The following is a 16,512-nucleotide window of genomic DNA, read 5'->3' as shown; positions in this document are numbered from 1 at the left end:
CAGCGGATGAGCTGAGGCGAGGGTGGAGATGGATGATGTTACGGAGGTGGAAATGGGCGGTCTTGGTTATGATGCAGATATGTGGTCGGAAGCTCATTTCAGGGTCAAATATGATACCAAGGTTGCGAACAATGTGGTTCAGTCTCAGTAAGGTGTTACGGAGAGGGATAGAAAGATAGAAACATAGAAAATAGGTGCAGGAGTAGGCCATTCGGCCCTTCGACCCTGCACCACCATTCAATGAGTTCATGGCTGAACGTGCAACCTCAGTACCCCATTCCTGCTTTCTCGCCATACCCCTTGATCCCCCTAGTAGTAATAGAAGTCAGTGGCTCGTGAACGGATTTTGTGGCGGGAACTGAAAACAATGGCTTTGGTCTTCCCAATATTTAATTGGAGAAAATTTCTGCTCATCCAGAACTTGATGTCGGACAAGCAGTCTGACAATTTCGAGACCGTGGAGGGGTGGAGAGAAGTAGTAGTGAGGTAAAACTGGGTGTTGTCAGCATACGTGTGGAAACTGACGCTGTGTTTTTGGATGATGTTGCCAAGGGGCAGCATGTAGATGAGAAATAGGAGGGGACCAAGGATAGATCCTTGTAGGACACCAGAGGTAATGAGGGTGGGAAGGGAAGCCATTGCAGGTAATTCTCTGGTTACGATTAAATAGAAAAGAATGGAACCGAATGCAATATGAAATTACATCAGTGGCTGCCTAACTAATTTAAATATGCAATGTTTAAGATGTTCCTCTTAATCACAAGGGGTCTCTGTGGTATTTGTGTGGCATGACGGAGGGAGGGCTTCCTGTGTACTTTTTGCATCTTGTAAGGGTCCCTGTAAATATCTGGAAACTCTGTATTTGTTAAAACACTATTTGAAGTCAGAAGTTTGAGTGTCGGGTCAAGAATCCTAGGATTCCCTTTTGCGATAACCTGCTTGACCCAATAAACTCTACTACTTGAGTGTTGTGCTACAGTTGTGTTATTCCAAGAAGGGAGGTGAGTAAAGGAAAATGGGTCGTCTTTGTCTTGTTTTTGAACTGTACTGCCTTCTGAGTGACATGCAGGAGGATTTAAAGCAGTTGTATAGCTGTCTACAACAGGAAAATCCTAGGAAAAAATAAAATCAGGTCGAATGTACCGTGTATCATTAATATCTACGCTTAGTCCGAATGTCTCTGGAATAAAGTACAACATTGAAGCAATATGTCCTTTGCGTTCACCTGTAATTATTCTGCCTATTAACTATATTCAGTGATACTGTACTGTAAGGTGATACCATGAGGTTTTGTAAGTTAAGTCAGCTGTCCAAAGTCCCAGTCCAACATGTTCTTGTGAATGTGTCTGACTGATCACTATCCGTACCAACCTGACTCTGGTTGAAGATATGGTGAAAGTGAGTGATGATAGGATTTTCATTTCCATTCATGTAATCCCAATGCAATCTGATTTCTAGAATGAACAGGACGTGAGCGTTGCTTCTGAGAATAGAGTGCTTTGAGGCTTGTTGCAGTTAAAGGGGTGTTGTCGATTGTGTTATGGCTGGGTCAATTCCTGCAACAGCCCCCTGCACAGCCTCCCCTCCAGGGAGCCAGTGTAGGAAAAGGTGCTCCAGATTGCTGCAACAGCATTTTCTATGTGAATTTTGAAGAATTTATTTGAAAACTGTTTTTCAATATCATCCCAGTTCTCATGCAAGGTGTGACTGAAACCTTGGTGCTCAGTATGTTTAGAAGATTTATTTTTAAAGGGTTTTTACTTAGCAGGAGTCAGCAGATGCAATCCTTGTAGTGTGAAAAGATCAATGTAATTTAAATAATAATTATTTTCTGGACCATCTGATTCTTCACTGGAACAATGGCAGCTCACTTTCTGTGTCACTGAGACCACAAGAGTAAGTTTGTAATACATTTGACCACAGGTAACTTCTGGAAGACTGCAGTATTTGGCACCAAACTTACACAGAGGCTTAATTACCTTTTTATAAACTTGATCAATATCTGTCAAGAAGGAGGATCGTAAGGCTTCCAGATATTGGGTCTGATTGATTTACATGGGGATTACAACGAAAGCATGAAAATTGTGGGCGGAAGGGAGGAAAGTCCATGTTTGAGCTCGCCATGTATGGGCTGGAAAGGGAAGAACTTGATTGGTGAAGTGGTCTTTTCTTGTAATAAGCTTTCTAAAGTTCTTTTATGTTTCAGGGCTGAGAAGACCGAGGTACTGAGTGATGACCTGCTGCAGGTAAAGGATCTCCTTTTGATTGTGTTATTGGGAGCAAGGGCTCCAGGTATCAGTCAGCAGAGTACATTTGCCTAGCGTTGTGAGTAGCATTAACAGCTTGCTGAATCTGAGGATAGAGCCAAGCTAAAAAGATGACAACTCCAAAATGGTCCTGAATAAATGCCTATAGCGTATGAAAGTGAGTACTTAGACTGAAAGAGCAGCTGGACACAACTTTGTAATTTAAGCAGTGGGTGTACCCAACATTCCTTCACTTTTAAGAAATCTGAACTGGATACAACTGTTAAAAGTAAAAGATTTATTTTCTGAGATGGGGAGTTGCCTGGTCATATCCTCAGAAAATTGATCATTTCATTTAGGGGCATTTTCCAGTATTTTGGAGTCTACAATGAATGTAGGCATTGCATTTTTTCATCTAATAAAGGACACTTGCTCAGTTTTCTTGAAAGCTATTCTCTAATTGCCGTTTTTGCAAATGACGTATTTTCCTTTTATATTTTGAAACTTTTTTTCCCAGTAGCAGCAGATAACCAGTTACTGAGAGAAAAATACAATTTAAAAAAAATAGATTGCAAATGGTGATTATTCACCATAGGACCATTCCAGTCTGAGCTTTAGATTGTGAGGGGAGAGTTGGTGAGTTTTCTTTTCCTGGTACAGCTTTCAGGTGGATCTGTGTTCTGGCTGGCCTGCAGAGTGCTGGTGTCTGTTTGCAAGAGGTTGCATTTTGCTTAGTTCATTACAGTAGCTGGATTTTCATGAAGAGGAAGCACACACTTGGGATGTTTCCCCTGTGTAACCGAAGCTGTGTCTTGCAAATACAGTTGCTTTGAACTCACTGAATCAAGGCTGAGAGTTAAAAACCCATAATTCACCTTTGCACAGATCTCCCCTTCTCTCTCTTTCGCTCACACTCACATCTCCCTCTCTCCCTCATTGCCCTCCTTAGCCTTCTCCGTCTCCCTCTTCCCCCAATTATGGTAACATGTTGGCACAAAGGTAGTGTTAAAAATCCCCTTATCCAGAACTCCCTTATCCGGAACCACCCCTCGTCCAGAACCATTCCCGGCCACCGGGTGGCACATGCGTAGAACTCCGACATGAACAAATTGAAGTCCTTCCTCACTGCCGACTCTCGCAATCGCTAGCCTGACCCCGCAATCCACTGCCCCCCCCCCCATGATCACTCTGCTGCACTACCAGCCCCAAGCCAGCTAGCCTCAATATCCCCTTGCTCAGTACCTATACCATCCAATTTAATGTGACCACCCCTCGTCCGGCAAAATCCCTTATCCAGAACAGGCCAGGCCCTGAGGGTTCTGGATAAGGGAGCTTCAACCTGTATTTGAAGATACATGTACTTAATGGAATTATAACATGGGAGGGCATTTCACCCATCATGCCTTTGCTGGCTCCATATTGGAACTATCTACTTTAATCCCCTACTCCTTTCAGGTGTCCTTTAACATTTCTTATCATGTTTATCTATTACTTTCTCAAATATTCTATTTGACTTGGCTTCACTAGTCACTTGTGATGATGTGCTTCATGTTCTAATAACTGCGTTAAAAAAATTCCTTCTAATCTGTCCGTTAATGGTTTTAGCATTAATTCTGTCGACCACTGGAAATAACCTTTCACTATTTACCTTCTCGGTCTTTCAATGAGCACTCCTATTGGATTCATCCCGTAAGCTTCTCTGAATTTCCTCGATCTTTTACAATAATTCTGTAAACTCATAGCCACTTATTAAGTTGACTCTGCCTCCATGTAAAGGTGTGGCTCACATGAATGTCCTGGATTTATACAAGTCTTGAACGGCTGTAAATTTGCACAACAGGACCCAAAGTGATGTCTCTAGTATTTTTTTGGTACTTTTTAATTTCTCCTCGCTGAGACCTACAATGTATTTTCTATATCAGACATGATCTTTACGGTGCAACAACTGCAAGAGAAATGCAGGGAACAATCAACCCTGGTACATGGCCGCCTTTGACTTTACAAAGGCCTTCGACACTGTTAACCGTGAGGGATTATGCAGCGTTCTCCGTTTCGGCTTCCCCCCAAAAGTTTGTCGCCATCCTCCGCCTGCTCCACGACGCCATGCTGGCCATGATCCTGACCAACGGATCCACCACAGACCCAATCCACGTCTGGACCGGGGTCAAGCGGGGTTGCGTCATCGTGCCAACCCTCTTCTCGATCTTCCTCGCTCCACCTCACACTCAACAACTCCCCACTGGAGTGGAACTAAACTACAGAACCAGTGGGAACCTGTTCAACTTTCGTCGTCTCCAGGTCAGATCCAAGACCGTCCCATCCTCTGTTGTTGAGCTACAGTACGCGGACGACGCTTGCGTCTGCGCACATTCAGAGACTGAACTCCAAGTCATAGTCGGCATCTTCACGGAGACGTACGAAAGCATGGGCCTTAGGCTAAACATCCATAAGACAAAGGTCCTCCACCAACCTGACCCCATCACACAGCACTGCTCCCCAGTCATCAAGATCCATGACGCAGCCTTGGACAACATGGATCACTTTCCATACCTCGGAAACCTATTATCAGCAAGGACAGACATTGACGATGAGGTTCAACACTGCCTCCAGCGCAGCCTTCGGCCGCCTGAGGAAGAGAGTGTTACAAGATAGAGGCAGAGAGGTTGTTTCCACTGGTAGGGGAGACTAGAACTAGGGGGCACAGCCTCAAAATACGGGGGAGCCAATTTAAAACCGAGTTGAGAAGGAATTTCTTCTCCCAGAGGGTTGTGAATCTGTAGAATTCTCTGCCCATGGAAGCAGTTGAGGCTAGCTCATTGAATGTATTCAAGTCACAGATAGATAGATTTTTAACCAATAAGGGAATTAAGGGTTATGGGGAGAGGGCGGGTAAGTGGAGCTGAGTCCACGGCCAGATCAGCCATGATCTTATTGAACAGCGGAGCAGGCTCGAGGGGCTAGATGGCCTACTCCTGTTCCTAATTCTTATGTTCTTATGTAAAATCAGGCCCTCAAATCTGGCACCAAGCTCATGGTCTACAGGGCTGTAGTGATACCCGCCCTTCTGTATGGCTGAGATGTGGACCATATACAGTAGACACCTCAAATCGCTGGAGAAATGCCACCAACGATGTCTCCGCAAGATCCTGCAAAACCCCTGGGAGGACAGACGCACCAACATCAGTGTTCTCGATCAGGCCAGCATCGAAGCACTGACCACACTCGACCAACTCTGCTGGGCAGGCCACATCGTCCGCATGCCTGACACAAGACTCCCAAAGCAAGCGCTCTACTCGGAACTCCAGGTGGGCAGAGGAAACGTTTCAAGGACACCCTCAAAGCCTACTTGATAAAATGCAATATCCCCACCAACATCTGGGAGTCCCTGGCCAAAGACCGTCCTCGGGAGGAAGAGCATCCGGGAGGGCGCTGAGCACCTCGAGTCTCATTGCCGAGAGCATGCAGAAATCAAGCGCAGGCAGCGGAAGGAACGTGCAGCAAACCAGACTTCCCACCCACCCCTTCCCTCAACGACTATCTGTCCCACCTGTGACAGAGACTGTAATTCCCGTATTGGACTGTTCAGTCACCTGAGAACTCACTTTTAGAGTGGAAGTAAGTCTTCCTCGATTTTGAGGGACTGCCTATGATGATGATGATGATGATTTTTTTTGTATCTTTGAATGCTTCTTTATGGCATCAGAATGATTTGCATAAAAAATAGAAAAATGTCTACGAATGCATTTTCTTAACCATGTTGTGCCTAATGTGCATAAATGATTGTTTAATGACTTCAAACTGAAAGATTGGTGTAAATTTCGGCCTAACTTGTCGGCAGGAGGATCGATGTAAATCTCGGCGTATGCTGTTTCAGAAAATTCCGGGTCGCTATTTTCAACAAAGCTGTATTATGGAAGAAGCTGTAAAATCGCTTTAGTTTCTCTGCAAAACTTCTGAAATAGGAACATTTATAACGAGCTTCTCTGTAACCAAGGTCCATCGGGGATTGCCCTGTGGAAAATGTATTTCGCAGATGGTTTCCAAGCATTGATTTCAGTGGACTTCTGACAAAACCATTGTTTTCTTTAGCTCTGTATCCTTCTGAAACTTTGTTTACATTTGTAATTGTAGTTTGCGAGAATCCTCCCTCTTTCCCACAATACAATTTGTACTTTGCCCTGGCTTCACATTTAGTTCATAGATTGAATTGTGAAATCTGTGCATTGTTCTGATAATTCCATTTGAGTTCTTATCAGTGTGTTTCTGGGCTCCCGCTTGGAGATGCTTCTAGTACTAATGTGTAATTGGAATGAGACACACACACACAACACACTCTCACATGCGCGCGCACACTCACACACTTCGGACACTCACACACAGTGTGTTCATGCCCCAACCTGCTGCAGTAAAGTGGATGGGTCAGAGAATAACTGCCCCTAGAAAGGCCCAATTAGATTTTACTGAATCATCACTGTGAGCTAAAAATACAGATTATGGGCATTCTTTGAGAAGTCGAACCAATCCCAAAGAAAAGAAGACTTGCATTTCTATAGTGCCTTTCATGAATACCGAACATCTCAAAGCGCCCTACAGCCAATGAAGTACTTTTGGAGTGTAGTCACTGTTGTAATGTGGGAACAGTGACCACAAAAGTGCGGACTTGTATGGGCGTGCCATTTTTAAAATGTGCCAAATTAAATAGGAAATTATACAATTATGTATGACCTGTCTTCAGAATATTCGCAACGTTTAATTTTAAAAATGAGGTTTGGGGATGAGTTATGATTATCCTCAGAATATATTCATTAATGCACAGAATAATCTCCAGAAAATGTATTGAACATTTTCTTTTTCTCTCCTCCTGTCCCAAAGGTGCTGACTCTTCTGTGGTACATTTCCACAGGCTCAAATGTCGTCTGTAATTCACCTAAGTGGCCATTCCCATTGTCAAAACAGAGTCCATGGACTCTTTTAACAGGGAGTTAGATAGTTAGTTGAAAAAGGAGAATATACAAGAACATGGGAAGTAAGCAGGAGATTAGTACTAGATTGGATGGAAAAATAACACTGGAGCAAACTTGATGGGCAGAATGACCATTCTATGATCTGTTATGTCTTAAAAATGCAAACGTCCGTAGGGCATGAAGCATAGAGGACATCACAGCCGTTGATCACCCAGTATCCATACATGTACTTCCAACAGAACAGGAACCCTGACACAGTCTTTTCCCCATTCCCCAACCCAGCTCAGGGGAATATAGACTATTCATATTGCTGCAGTAGCTGTTGTGACAGAGATGACCTAACTCAGGAAAGATTAGGAATAGAATCTCAGACCAGAGTAACCTCACCAGTTCTCACCCTAAATTTTTTTAGGGTACATGGCCCCTTTAAGGAGCTGCGCACGCATTCACAAATTCACGCATGCGCAAAACTTAACATTGCCAGTCCTGCACTGCTTTTTCAGAGAGCTGTGCGGCTTATCGGGACCATTGAATTTCCCCCCGCACCAGCCATCTCCCAGCATGAATAACACAGTCCTTTGGGTTGAAATATAGTTAAACCCCCTGTTTTCTAATACACCAAGCATTGAACTCTGCCCACTGAAGTAAATGTTGCTTTTCATCTTGAATAGTGATTTCTTTCTTTGCTAAAATCCACTCTTCGTAGGAAACTAATTGTTGAGATGCCACTCAAATGTTCTACATTTAGTATATTAAAAAACACAGCTGTTCACACTAGGTAGTTCCATTTTCAACTGAATTTTGTTATCTTACTCTTCTAAAAATTAGTCTCCTGACTTCAAATAGCATTCTAAAATGTCAGCGCAGTCTTTTACATGGAGTGCAGGACGGGGGTTGGGTGCTGTATAACTGTGCCAGTGTAAGACAACTTACATTTCTGTAGCATTCCTCACATACAGAGCATTTTTCCGCTTGGTGGACATAAAACAGGAGGAAGGAGGAGTAAAGGGGCTAGAAGGTGAGGGAAGGATCATTTAGAGGTTTTTGAAAGTGAGAAGAATGTGAAAATATGGTAATGCAGAGGGACATAGAGCTGGAAATTCTTCAAGCTTCTGCTGAGTTTTATGGCGGTATTTTGCCGTTTTGGGCGGAAAATGGTGCGGCGGGGAATTCCCTGAAGTCTTCCGCCGACGGTTTTGAAATACCGCTGGGAAGCAGACCGCCGTCGTGCAAGACTGGAAAAGGCGCTTTTGCCTGATTTTGGCCACAGCGGTGACCCGTAGATAGGGTTTAAAAAAAATACGCCGAGGGGGTATTGCGAGAGGGATGGAGTACAAAAGCAGGGAGGTCCTGTTGCAACTGTATAGGGTATTGGTGAGGCCGCACCTGGAGTACTGCGTGCAGTTTTGGTAACCTTACTTAAGGAAGGATATACTGGCTTTGGAGACGATTCACGAGGCTGATTCTGGAGATGATAGATTGAGTAGACTGGGTCTTTACTCGTTGGAGTTCAGAAGGATGAGGGGTGATCTTATAGAAACATTTAAAATAATGAAAGGGATAGACAAGATAGAGGCAGAGAGGTTGTTTCCACTGGTCGGGGAGACTAGAACTAGGGGGCACAGCCTCAAAATACGGGGGAGCCAATTTAAAACCGAGTTGAGAAGGAATTTCTTCTCCCAGAGGGTTGTGAATCTGTGGAATTCTCTGCCCAAGGAAGCAGTTGAGGCTAGCTCATTGAATGTATTCAAATCATAGATAGATTTTTAACCAATAAGGGAATTAAGGGTTATGGGGAGCGGGTGGGTAAGTGGAGCTGAGTCCACGGCCAGATCAGCCATGATCTTGTTGACTGGCTCGAGGGGCTAGATGGCCTACTCCTGTTCCTAATTCTTATGTTCTTATGTAAAATCTTGTCGGTGCAGCCCTTTGAAACGGCAAGTTAAAGTTTATTTTTAAATTCTTTTGCAGCGATTCGCTAGAAAAGGGTCTTGTGAATGTTTTGCGATTTAAAAAAAAATATATATATATTTTTTGTTTTTTGGAAAAATATTTTTTGTGTTTTCCCCCCTCTCTAGGCCCAATTCGCTGTATCAGCCTCGGAGAAAAGTTGCAGAAAATCCGCGGTTTACGCTGTGCAACGCCGTGCAGATTTTTTTTCCCCATTTTCCCCCAAATTTTCTGCCTCAAAATCATAGCGGAGTCAGTGTTTTTCTTTTGATGGCAAAAAACCAGTATGACCCAGACAGGAATTTGCAGCCTTTAGTGACTGGACATGTTGTCACTGACTGGATCAGAAGGGTTGGGAAATATAAAAAAATCATCTGGTTCTGGAGGAACAGTGTGTGCAAAGGAACACGGGCTGGAGTAGATCACAGAGGTCATGGGGGGCAAGGCAATAGAGAGATTTGAAGTTCTGGAATGAGGATTTCAAGTTAGTTACCTGGGGTAGGAAAAGCCAGTGCAGCTTGAAATGAAGGGCATGTGGGCAGGACATAGGCTGTGGCGCTGTGCATGTTTCACTCAAAGGTGTCTCTGTAACTGCATATTCACAAGTCTTTTGTACTGCTGTCTTCAAGACACGCTGCTGAATTGTATTTAAATATCTTGTGGCATGCTTTGTTCACATGTGTTTTTTTTGCAAGGGGTGGTCAGTAACAGTTTTAACTCCATTTTCAACAACAACATCTTGTATTTATATAGTGTCTTAAAACGTCCCACGGCGCTTCACAGGAGTATTGTAAGACAATTTTTTCCCATATGATGACCTTTATTTGTATTTAATTTTGTAATCTTACAGTAATTTGACAATTATGACATTTCATATTGTACTATTTTTTGCAATGTATCTTAGGAATTTGTAAAGTTTCAGGAAAGGATACCATATCAAGCAGAGATTTTATAATACTGTGTCAAGAAATGCAGAAGACTAAACTAAGGTTGACTAAAATGTGATGTGTGCTTTTTATTTCTGGTTTAGATTGAGAAGCGCATGGACACAATGAGAATTATTTCCCATAATACCCACAAGAGATTGGCTGCGTGTTTGCAGGTTCAACAGGGCACAGAAGTGGAGAAACGGCATGTAAGTAATACTGTCACACTGAATGACTGGAGTGTGGTTAAAGCGATGTGCCCACTGTTATTTTGCTCTAATTACATTGAGCAAAATTCAACAAGTGTTCATGAATGTGAGCTGCGTTTCAGTTCACTGTTCAGATATATTTTAATCCACACCCCCAAAAAACAGGGAACCCATTGCAGGTGCAGTGAGTTATCCTTACTCTACTGAATAAATTGGAGCCGAAGATAATGTTTAACGAGAGGAAATTTTGTCTCATCATGTACTGGATGTTGCACAAGCAGTCTGATAACACAGGCAGTGGAAGAGCTGAGAGAAGTGATAATGTAGAGCTAGATGTCATCAACATACATGTGGACCCTGATATCATATCTGATGTTGCCAAGGGGTAGCATGTAGATGAGAAATAGGAGGAACCAAAGAATAGATCCTTGCTGGACTCAGTGGTAATGGTTCGAGGGCGAGAAGAGAAGCTATTGCAAGAGATTCTCTGGCTACGACAGGATAGATAAGTGTGGAACCAGGCAAGGGCACTCTCATTCAACTGGATAACAGAGGAGAAGTGTTGGAAGAAGATAGGGTGGTCAACCATGTCAAATGCTGTAGCTGGGTCAAGAAGGATGTGGAGGGATAGTGCACCTCGGTCACAACCACCAAAGATGTCGCTGCTAAAGGCAGAAACTTGATTGGAGAGATTCAAACGTGAAGTTGCGGGAAAGATGGGCACAAATGTACATGGGATATATGGCTCAAAAACAGGCCATTTGGCCCAGCCAGTCCATGCTGGTATTTATGCTGCACTCGAGCTTCCTCCCATCTTTCCACATCTAAATCTATCAACATAACCCTCTATTCCCTTCTCCCTCATACTTGTCTAGCCTCCCCTTAAATGCATCGATACTATTCGCTTCAACCACTTCCTGTGGTAATGAATTCGACATTCTTATGACTCTTTGGTAAAGAATTTTCTTCTGAATTCCCTATTGGATTTCTTGGTGCTTGGTCCACAAGTGGAAACATTCTCTCTCTATCCACTCTATCAAAACCTTTCATAATTTTAAAGACCTCTATTAGGTCACCCAGCCCGTTCATCCTTTCCTGATATGTACACTCTCGCATTTCTGATATCATCCTTGTAAATCTTCTCTGCACCCTATCCAGTGCCTCTGTATCCTTTTTATAATATGGCGACCAGAATGTACGGAGTGTGGTCTAACTGAGGTTTGATACAGGTTTAGCATAACTTCCCTACTTTTTAAATTCTATACCTCTAGAAATAAACCCTTGTGCTTGGTTTGTTTTTCTTTTATGGCCTTATTAACCTGTGTCGAATTTGGGCAGCGACAACACATTCAAGGCGTTTGGTGAGGAAAGGGAGGCTGGAGATGACTGGGTAGTTTCAAGGACAGACAGTTCACTGGTGGGTTTTTTGAGGAGGAGTGTGATGACAGCATCTTTAAGAGGAAGGGGACAGTACACGAGTAGCGGGAACCATTAAAAGTATCATCCAACGTGGAGGCCAGTTGGTTGTCAGTTTACTGGGAATAGAATTGAGAGCAGGACTTGGGTCCCATGGACAAGATGAGCTTGGAGTGGGCTTGAGGGAGATTGTAGAGAAATGTGTCGGTTCAGGGCTAGGGCTTGGAGGAAGCTTGGAGGAAGCTTGGAGAAAGCTTGGCTTGGCTGGCATAGGGAGGGAGAAATGTGGCAGAGGCAACCGAGCAGATGGTCTCAATCTTGGTGGCAAAGAAGTCCATAAGCTCCTTACACTTGTTATTGGAGTTGAGGGTGGAAGGAGCAGGCGAGAGGTGTTTAAGGATATAGTTGGTAGTAGGGAAACAAAGCCAGGGGTTATCCTTGCATTCCAGGGTCATCCTGGAGTAGTGAGCCTGTTTTGACAGAGGAGAACAAGGCCCGAACGCTTGATGTGGTTCAGCCAGATCTGGCAATAAATGGCTAAACCAATAGTGTACCATGTACATTCAAGTCTGCACTCTTTGGACATACTGGGGGTGGTGGTGGGGGGGGGGGGGGGGGGGGGGTGATGATAGGTGCTGTACTGGGGGAACGACCAGGTGGGAGCGAGTAAGGGGCTGAAATTGCCCCCCAACTAAAAGTAGACATACCTACCATTTCTGAAGATTTTTTTCATGGGTCGGAGTGGAGAATCGAGCGATTTTCAGGACTAGGCGGTCACGGCTTTTACAGAAAGGGGCAATTTCGGCCCCCAAGGGTTTTGCTTGGGACAAAGGCATTAAAAGTGGAGGTGAGGGTGTGATTGAGCAGATCGATAACTGCAGAGGTATCCTGGCGATTGAAGGGCCAAAGGCTAGACAGTTGGAAGTTTAAACATACAGTTGTAAATTACTTGTGATTTTTTCAGGGACAGATGCAGAAGAAAATGGGATTGTAAGGGGATGTGAGTGGTGGGGGATACAACGACCAGATCAGAAATGGCCTTATCTGTGATTCAGATGATGGGAGTACGGAGGCCACGGAGAGGTCAAGAGAGTGGTCGTGAATATGGGTATGAGAATTTATGTGGAGGGAGAGGTTAAGGGAGGACAGGAGGGCAGTGAACTCTGAGGAGAGAGGGCTAGGTGAATTGAGAAACTCAGTACAGTTACACAGCTAACAACTCCTAGCCTGCTGAATAAACTGTAACTCACTACAGTTACATCACAATCCTGTGACAGGCTTTACCTCTAAATACCTTCCACAGTGATAGCTGCTGCTCAGCTCCATGTCCTGTGACACATTTCAGCTGTCAAAATGCATGTTATCTCTGACACAAATCCTTTGTGCTGAAGATTTGAAAATTGAATCGGAGAAATATATATATGCCAATAAGATCATCACTTGCTCAGGGTATGGTAGCTTAGTGGTTATGCTACTAGGGTAGTCCAGACTGATGCGGAGAACGTGAGTTCAAATCCCACCACGGCAGCTGTGGAATTTAAATTTAGTTAATTAAATAAATCTGGAATAAAAAGCTAGTATCGGTAATGGTGATCAAGAAACTACTGGATTGTCGTAAAAACCTGTCTGGTTTACTAATGTTCTTTAGGAAAGGAACTCTACCATCCTTACCTGGTCTGGCCTATATGTGACTCCAGACCCACAGCAATGCGGTTGACTCTTAACTGCCCTCTGAAATGGCCCCGCAAGCCACTCAGTTGTAACTAACCGCCACAAAGACTGCAGCGGTTCAAGAAGGCGGCTCACCACCACCTTCTCAAGGGGCAATTAGGGATGGGCAGTAAATGCTGGCCTTGCCAGCGATGCTCACATCCCATGAACGAATGATAAAAAATGAAAAGCAGAGTTCTAAATATTCTAGTATTAGATTAAAATCTCGATGGTTTTGCTTCAGTTAATGTGTACAGAGAGTTAATTGTCGGAAGACTGCGCTGTGAAGTCAGCAGGGATTTGCCAAAACCACAATAAAACTGTTAAAGCAATTGATCTGAAACATTCTTCCTCAATTATTTGAAATGTTATTTCATTTTTTTAATGTTAACAGAAAAAGTTGCCTCTGATGGCCCTCTCCCAAAGCATGCAGGAAGGACTTGCCTACTTGGGGGACGACTCTCTCATTGTGTAAGTACAAGTTGCATAAGTGACTTGACCATCTTGGATCTGTTTTTATGCTAAGAGGAAAAACTTCAAATGCTGGAAATCGGAAATGAAACAAATTGCTGGAAAAACACAAAACATTCGTCCGTTTCTAAAGAGAAAGGACAGATTGATGTTTCAGGGTTTTGTTGAAGGACACATGCACACCACCCCACCCCTGCCCCCCAAAAAAATATCAGAATTTGTCTTTTTCCATTGCAAATGTTGACTGGCCTGCTGTGTATTCCAACAATTTTGTTTTTATGTAAAATCTCTTGCCTGTAGTGTTTCAAAATACTGGGGTTATTATGCACTGCTGAATAACCCCCTTCGTGTGGCCTGTGGCATTGCATTAGTATTTTACTCTGGTTCTTGGGTGTTTTTTTTTTTAGACTTTTCTCCTCTCCGGAGGATATAGCTTCACATGTACCAGTTGCCTGTTAGCACCTTGCCAAAGTGGCAGATGATTTGCCTGGACCGGGAGTGGTTACAGGCGAGCCTGATAGCCACCTGTAGACTCTTTCCAGCTGGGGTCATTAGATAGTATCAGGAGTGGGAGCCATCATTGATTTTTCTCTTCCATAGCCCATAAGTCTTTTTTTTATTTCAAAATATACTTTATTCATATAAAAATTTGCACAATACATTTGGATGCTAATGGCAGTTCCGTTCAATAGATTTGCTTGCTTTACATTTCGAGGTACATTTCCAGTACAATCCAGGATACATTGTAATACAGTCATCATATTGCTTTACCAGTGGCACTATACGGTACACGGAATGGGTGAGGGTACAGTTACATTTCTTTGCAACATACATTACTAAACAGAACTTGCATTATACATGGCACTGCATAGGTTTTTTCAGATCATGGTGCTCTATGTATATAAAAAGTTTACTTCCACAGCCCATAAGTCACTGAGACCAGTTTATAGAGCCCTGCTGCCACTGGCTGACTTTAGCTAACTCCACACTGACTGTCAGTTGAACCCACAACCTTCTGGTCAGTGTGGCTCAATTACACGCTGTCTGAGCCATCGAGAGAGCCCTACATTTGCAGTTTTGGATTGAAAAGTACAATTCAGTATTCAAAGGATAAGAAACAAACTGGTGGCACACTGGGCACGAAGGTAAAAACCCGTGGAATCCAGGGCAAAGTGGTAAGTTGGATCCAAAATTGGCTCAAAGGCAGGAAGCAGAGGGTAATGGTTGATGGGTGTTTTTGTGACTGGAAGGATGTTTCCAGCAGGGCTCAGTACTGGGTCCCTTCCTTTTTGTGGTATACATCAGTGATCTAGACTTGAATATAGGGGGTATGATTAAGAAGTTTGCAGATGATACTAAAATTGACTGTATGGTTGATGGTGAAGAAGAAAGCTGTAGACTGCAGGAAGATATCAATCAACTGGTCAGGTGGACAGAACAAATGGAATTCAATCTGGAGAAGTGTGAGGTAATGCATTTGGGGAGTGCTAACAAGGCAAGGGAATACACAATAAATGGTAGGACACTGAGAAGTGTAGAGGAACAAAGGGACCTTGGAGTGCAGGTCCACTGATCTCTGAAGGTAGCAATCCAGGTAGATAAGGTGGTTAAGAAGACATACGGAATGCTTGCCTTTATTAGCTGAAGCATAGAATACAAGAGCTTGGGGAGGTAATGCTTCAACTGTACAAAACATTAGTTAGGCCACAGCTAGAGTAGTGTGTGCATTTCTGGTCACCACATTATAGGAAGGATGTGATTACACAGGAGAAGGTATATAGGAGATTTATGAGGATGTTGCCGGGAGTGGAGAATCTTAGCTATGAGGACAGATTAGAGAGGCTGGGTTTGTTTTCCTTGCAACAGAGGAGGCTGAGGGGAGACTTCATTAAGGTGTATAAAATTATGAGGGGCCTAGATATAGTGGATAGTAAGGGCCTATTTCCCTTAGCAGAAGGGTCAACAACCAGGGGACATAAATTTAAGGTAATTGGTAGACGGTTTAGAGAAGACTCGAGGGGAAATTTCTTCACCCAGAGCATTGTGGGGGTCTGGAGCTCACTGCCTGAAAGGCTGCTAGAGACAAAAATCCTCACCACATTTAATAAGTACTTGGATGTGCACTTGAAGTGCCGTAACCTACAGCGCTACGGACCGAGAGCTGGAAAGTGGGATTAGGCTGAATAGCCTCTTGTTTGCTGGCACAGACACAATGGGCCAAAATGGCCTCCTTCCACGCTGTACATTTCTATGATCCTTTGACCCCTTATTCTGAAACTATGTCCCCTAGTTCTAGATTTCCCCACGAGAGGAAACATCATCTCTGCATCTACCTTGTCGAGCCCCCTCAGTATCTTATATGTTTCAATAAGATCACCTCTCATTCTTCTAAACTCCAATGAGTATAGGCCCAATCTGCTCAAACTTTCTTCATAAATCAACCCCTTCATCTCCGGAATCAACCGAGTGAACCTTTTCTGAACTACCTCCAATGCAAGTATATCCCTCCTTAAATAAGGAGACCAAAACTGTACGCAGTAATCCAGATGTGGTCTCACCAATACCTTGTATACTTGTGGCTGGACTTCTCTGCTTTTATACTCTGTCCCCTTTGCAATAA

At 43.6% G+C, this 16,512-nt stretch overlaps 1 protein-coding gene across 7 annotated transcripts in view; it reads left to right on the top strand.

Annotated features, from left to right (window-relative positions):
* Positions 1-16,512, top strand: part of LOC139281290 (rho GTPase-activating protein 17-like) — a 187,700-nt gene that overhangs the window by 112,949 nt on the left and 58,239 nt on the right. For 6 of the 7 annotated variants that reach the window (XM_070901414.1, XM_070901410.1, XM_070901409.1 and 3 more), the window contains exons 2-4: positions 2,207-2,246; positions 10,191-10,295; positions 13,816-13,892. In XM_070901414.1, coding sequence (XP_070757515.1) covers positions 2,207-2,246; positions 10,191-10,295; positions 13,816-13,892 — 222 coding nt within the window. The remainder of the gene's footprint in view (positions 1-2,206; positions 2,247-10,190; positions 10,296-13,815; positions 13,893-16,512) is intronic. The other variant, XM_070901411.1, reaches the window with a different exon arrangement.

The sequence above is a fragment of the Pristiophorus japonicus genome, chromosome 15 (assembly GCF_044704955.1).
Source record: "Pristiophorus japonicus isolate sPriJap1 chromosome 15, sPriJap1.hap1, whole genome shotgun sequence".
NCBI classification, from domain to species: Eukaryota; Metazoa; Chordata; class Chondrichthyes; family Pristiophoridae; genus Pristiophorus; species Pristiophorus japonicus.
This window is presented reverse-complemented; position numbering and strand designations above follow the sequence as displayed.